The sequence below is a fragment of the Otolemur garnettii genome, unplaced genomic scaffold (assembly GCF_000181295.1).
Source record: "Otolemur garnettii isolate 467f Iridium unplaced genomic scaffold, OtoGar3 scaffold00080, whole genome shotgun sequence".
Lineage (NCBI taxonomy): Eukaryota > Metazoa > Chordata > Mammalia > Primates > Galagidae > Otolemur > Otolemur garnettii.
The window spans coordinates 8,948,113-8,954,330 of NW_003852475.1; the positions used below are offsets into that span (position 1 = coordinate 8,948,113).

The window sequence follows — 6,218 nt, forward strand, 5'->3', positions numbered from 1 at the left end:
AGGTGAAGGCTATGTTAACTAGTTTGATGAAAGTATTTAAGATTGTATATAAAACCAGCATATTGTACCCCATAATTGCATTAATGCACACAGCTATGAGTTAATAAAAAAAAAAGGAATAAAATGTTTACTATGGCAAATTAGTCAGAATTCTTGGTATCTGGCCATTCTTCATATCTGACAAAATTCTTCATCCCTCACTATCCCCAGGTGAAATTTGATCATCCTGGCTTACCTTCACCAAGAATCCTGTAGGGTCAGTTTAGCCAGAATCCTCCCTTATCCATGAAATTTTCTGTTAATAATTTTCCATCCACTGATTCAATCTACTGTCCCTTGGTTGCAAATTCTCTATTTTCCTTGTTGTATTTGGAGTTGAACTCAATATCTTTCCCCTACTGTGAAAATTCATTGTAGTAATTCCGATACCTCTTGAAATAGTCCTCAATAATTTCAGACTTGCTATTTTCACAAATGTGAATAATTTATTTTCTCTTTAACATATACAATGGAATACAACTAAAAAACAACAATAAAAATGGGACATGTTATTAGTGTATATAACAACATGAATGGATTTCAAAATAATCATCCTAAGTGAAAGAAGCTAGACTAAAAGGAATAGAGACTATATGGTACCATTTATTTAGAATTCTAGAAAGTGTAAACCTATAGTGAAAAACAAAGAAGATAGTGCTTCCTGGGGATAAAGTAGGGATGTTACAAGCTGGAAAGAGATTAAAAAGGGAAATGCTTAAAAAAAAAAGGGAAATGAAGAAAATGGTAGGGGTCAAGGATATGTTCTTCATTCTTCACTGTGATAATGTGTGTGTAAAAACATAAAATATCAATATATACCATTTAGTATATGTCAATTATACCTAAAAATTATTTTTTAAAAATAAAGGTCCAAAATTTTTCTAAAATACTTTCAGTAGGAATCCTAAGTATATGAGATTATAACTGGGTTTGGAAAAAGAGAATATACCAGAAAATTGATGTTTTTTATTGTTGAATAACTTTATTCATTTTCTTTTCATTTTAGTTTGTTTCTAAACCTAACCCTCAGTGGCTTAGTCAAATAGTTCCTCTCAACTTTTTAGAAAAGGTAGTTGAATAAAGAGCTCAGATGTCTAGAAAAGAGAACCTGGTACAAGTTTACTCCTGAAAAGGTAAAACATCAGGAAATAAAGGAGAAGAAAGAGGAAAGGAGAAACAAGAGGATCACATTCCTTAAATAAACTAAAGGAGTCTACAAGAATTTCCCTCCATGGCATCAGAAATTTCCCAGGCACAGTTTTATAGGCAGTGATGTAGCTTGTTGTTTGATTATGTTTCATTTTATTTATAAGAAATATGTATCTTCCTACTGTAGACAAATTACATGAATGGAGATATTGTGGCATCCTTAGAATGAGGAAATGGGCCTTTTGCCTCACAGTTCCCACTCCGTACCCTGGGACTCAATACTAAATTCAGAACTACAGTTAATATCCAATTCAGAATGTCTGCAACCACCTCCATTTCAGAATCTACTGAGTATAATGGAGTCATTAAAAAAGAGTAAAATAACGTCTTCTGTAGCAACTTGGATGGAATTGGAGATCATTATCCTAAGTGAAGTATCTCATGAATGGATAAACAAACATCACATGTTCTCATTTACAAATGGGAACTAAATTATAAAAAAATTCATATAATGAACATTAAAAAATAAGGGGGAGGGTTAACGGATAAAAATATACCTATCAGGTATAATGGCACTATTCTAGTAACAAGTACACGGGAAGTCCTGAGTTTAGCATTATATAATTCATCCATATAACAAGAAACACTTGTGACCCTAAATGTACCAATATTTTTTAAAAGCAAAAAAAGAAAAAAGAAAAAAAGGTACTCCTTAATTCACTTTTCACCATTATTCACGAGGGTTTTTATTTATTCACTTATCCTTTCACCACTTTTTAATCACCAATAAGAGCTACCATTTCATAAATGCTTATAATATATAGGATGTATATGTATTATATAGATAATTTACAACTTAATGTTCACACAAACCATGTTGCAGATACTATTTTAATCCATATTTTACTGAGGAAAACAGAAGCTTGAAGATATTTTAAAAGTCATAGATTTAGAAGATGGCCTACTAGAGCCAGCTTTCCACAGATGCTCCCATCCAGAAGGAGAGTTAAAGGACAGAAGTGTAGCAAGTAAGCTGACAGTCTGGAGGTGAGCCAAGTGAGAAGGTTGAAGAATGCATATCAACCATGCTGAGGTGAGCTGCAACTCCAAAGAAACAAATAATAGGTATAAAATCCATCCCCAAGCAGACAGGAGCCCCCTTCCCCAAGAGAATGGCTCACAGCATACTTTCTACATATAAACAAGCGAGGAGAGTTCAGATCCCCTCCTATTTTATCCCATAACATAGACCCTCTAAAAACTGGAACTCCTTCCCAACAGAGGACCCACCAGTGTGTCATGGCACTCTCCTACCAGGCATAAAACTGTATAAAACTGTATATATTCTCTATCTGCAATTCTGAATTCCCAGCACACCCCTCCACTCTCACCCTGAGGTCTGAAAGCCTGAGCCACATGAAGTCCAGATTCTTGTGCATGTTCTTCAGAGGGCTGTTACTGGTCTGTGCTGATTCTGCAGCACGGGAGTAAGGAGAGGACAGTGAACTGAGGGAACCATATGGGAGAGGGAGAGGCAGTGCCCCGCAGCACAGAACAGCAGCAGCAGCAGCAGGAACAACAGGGCTCACACCTATGGGGATATTTTGGAAAGATGATCCTTGCCTCTCTGGATAGAGGAAGCCAGGCATCTTCTCTGGTGGCAGCCACTTGGTGGAACAGATCTTGGACAGAAATGCAGGCCCCGTGAGTAAAAGGGTATGCCTGAGGTGGTACCTGACTGGGCTGGGTGTGGTGAGGCTGGAGACCAGAATATGCTTGCACAGAGACGACATACTCCAGGGTGGGGCTGTGCCAAAAGGACTGCTTTAGTGAGCCTAAGCAACACCAGTCCCTCAGGGGATCATAACTGAGAAAAAAAGCAGGTGGAGAGAGGCAGAAACTGACAGCTGAGTGTGACCTCTAATGGCATCCACCCCAATACAGAGAATAATGGAAACAGACATGCCAGATCTGGGCAGCAGCACAGACCCAGGCTGAGTCACAGTTTCTGTGAACTCAAACGGCATCTGGTCCACAGGGGAATATAGCCAGGACAGAATCATAAATTCTGTGAAAATATAAGTATCAGTAACATCAACCAGGGCAGGGATGGAACTGAGTGAACCGCTCCAGCTTCCATTAAGCACCTGGAGTTGTCAGGCCTCAGTTCTCCCTGCCAGATAGTGGCAGAGAGTGGCAGCCTGGCTGAGGAGACATAGATCTCCCTGTGAATCAGGCAGGCCCAAACCCCTGGAGCATCTGCTCAATGGAGGGAACTGGGTCACAGCCATGCAGGGTTACATGACTGGGTGTGACAGAGGTGCAAGGTGGGGAAGGAGGCATCAACCTTCCCAGACTAATTCATTTGCTGGGTGGGTCCTTCTGAACTCATGGAGAAGCAGAGCCAATTAACTTGAGCTGCCAGCAGACTCCTGCTATCTAGTTGCCAGAGACACTTTGAACTCTCCCATCTGAGACCAGTTCTGACTGGAACAACTGATTTGGACCTCTTAAACTGGGCAAATCACCTGAGAACTATCCAAAAAGGTACCCAGGGTGTGTGGTTGTGGGAAGGTTTGATTTTCCTTTTCCAGTTGTTGCCCATGGGGGTGGCAGAGTGACTTAATTGCTGACATTTATCAACAGCTTAGACTTCAACTCAGAGTAACTGATTCACTAGGGCAAGACAGAGACCAGCTGAAAAAAAGACAGAGCCACTTAACCGGACCACACCAAGCAAGACCCTCAGTGTCTCAAGCTGTAGCACTGTATGGGTCCTTGGCAAACCTCTAGGGGAAAAATTATAGACACCAGTGCTCTTGGGCAAAGGGCTGGTTAATTACTACTCCAGGAGCCCCCAACCCAACTTCACCTTATCTGCTCATCTAGTCAAACAGTGTAAAATAATCATGGGGCAGAATCAGCAGAAAAACTCTGGTAACATGAATAACCAGAGTAGATCAACTCCCCCAAGGAGGGACATGGTGGAAACAACTGAAGATCCCATTCATAAACAAATGGCTGAGATGTCAGAAATTGAATTAGGAATTTGGATTGCAAATAAGATTAACAGAATGGAGGTAAATTTGGAATTAGAAATTCAAGGAGCATTTCAAAAGTTGTCTCAAGAAATCAATGAACTCAAAGACAAAAATCACTAAAGATTTTGACACATTGAGACAAGAACTTGCAGCCCTCAAAGATCTGAGAAACACAGTGAAATCTCTCAGTAATAGAATGGCACAAGCAGAAGAAAGAATTTCCGACATTGAAGACAAAGCTATGGAAAACTCCCAAATGCTCAAAGAGGAAGAAAAATGGGGAGCAAAAGTGGATCATTCTCTCAGAGAACCAATAATTCGAAGAAAATTAATATTCACCTTATAAGAATCCCTGAAGGTGACAAGGTGGCTTTGAAAGGCACAGATGCTCTACTTCATGAAATAAGGAGGAGAATTTCCCAGACATGCAAAGAGATTTTGAAATTCAGATAGCAGACAGTTTCAGAACCCCAGCATGATTCAACCTGAATAAAATATCTCCTAGACACATTATAATTAACTTTGCCAAAGTGAAAATGAAGGAGGAAATTCTGAAAGCAGCCAGACATAAGAAAACCATAACCTACAAGGGGAAGAATTTTGGAATGACTGCAGCTCTCTCTGCTGAAACCTTTAAAGCTAGAAGAGGGTGGTCATTGACTTTTAATCTCCTAAAACAAAGTAACTGTCACCCCAGGATCATGTATCCAGCTAAACTGAGTTTCATTTATGATCGAGAAATTACATACTTTAATGACATTCACATGTTGAAGAAATTTGCCATAACTAAACCAGCCCCTAGGAGATTCTCAAACCTATCCTCCTAAATGACCAATGCAATCCTCCACCACAAAAGTAAACTCACTCAGAACTTTTGATCAAATTCCAACTTTCACAGTGGTGAAGAATTTAAAATGACCACTGGACTTTTGAAAAACTAGATACCCAAAATTCTACCAGGTTTATCAATATTTACAATGAATGTGAATGGCTTAAATTGTCCTCTAAAGAGGCACAGGTTGGCTGACTGGATACAAAAATTCAGCACAGATACCTGATACATGCAACAATCTCATCTTATCTTAAAAGATAAATATAGACTCTGGTTGAAGGGATGGTCATCTATATTTCAGGCAAATGGAAAGCAGAAAAATTTTATTTGCAGATACAATAGGCTTTAAACCAACAAGGTAAGGAAAGAAATATGAAGATAGTCACTTCATATTTCTTAAGGGTAACATTCAACATGATGAGATTTCAATTATTAACAGTTATGCACACAACCAGGATGAGCCTCAATTTATAAGAGAGACTCTAACAGACATGAGCAACTCAATTTCCTCCAGCACCATAATAGTTGGAGATTTTAACACTGCTAAGGCAGTGTTGGATAGATCCTCCAATAAGAAGCTAAGCAAAGAAATTTTAGACTTAAACTTAACCATTCAACAATTGAATTTAACACATATCTAAAGAACATTTCATCCTAACAAAACTGAATACTCAATCTTCTCATCAGCCAATGAACATACTCCGAAATTAATCACATCTTATGTCACAAGTCTAAGCTCAGCAAATTTAAAAGCATAGAAATTATTCCTTACCTCTTCTTGGACCATCATGGAATAAAAGTTGAAGTCAATAACAGGAATCTGCATTCTCATACAAAAACATGGAAACTAAATTACCTTATACTGAAGAATACCTGGGTCATAGACGACATTAAGCAGGAAATTGCGAAATTTATGGAACAAAATGACAATGAATATATGAATTATCACAACCTCTGGGATACCACAAAGGCAGTCCTAAGAGGGAAATTTATAGGACTGAAAGCCTTCCTCAAGAGAACGAAATGAGAGGAAGTTAACAACTTAATGGGACATCACAAGCAACTGGAAAAGGAAGAACATTCCAATCCCAAACCCAGCAGAAGAAAAGAAATAACCAAAATTAGAGCAGAATTAAATGAAATTGAAAATAAAATGA

At 38.5% G+C, this 6,218-nt stretch overlaps 1 protein-coding gene across 1 annotated transcript in view; it reads right to left on the reverse strand.

The window, feature by feature from the left end:
• The window catches only part of LRP1B (LDL receptor related protein 1B), a 320,398-nt gene extending 317,417 nt beyond the window's left edge, over positions 1–2,981 (reverse strand). The window contains exon 1 of the mRNA XM_003794393.2: positions 2,580–2,981. Coding sequence (XP_003794441.1) covers positions 2,580–2,981 — 402 coding nt within the window. The remainder of the gene's footprint in view (positions 1–2,579) is intronic.
• Positions 2,982–6,218: the final 3,237 nt, after the last annotated feature.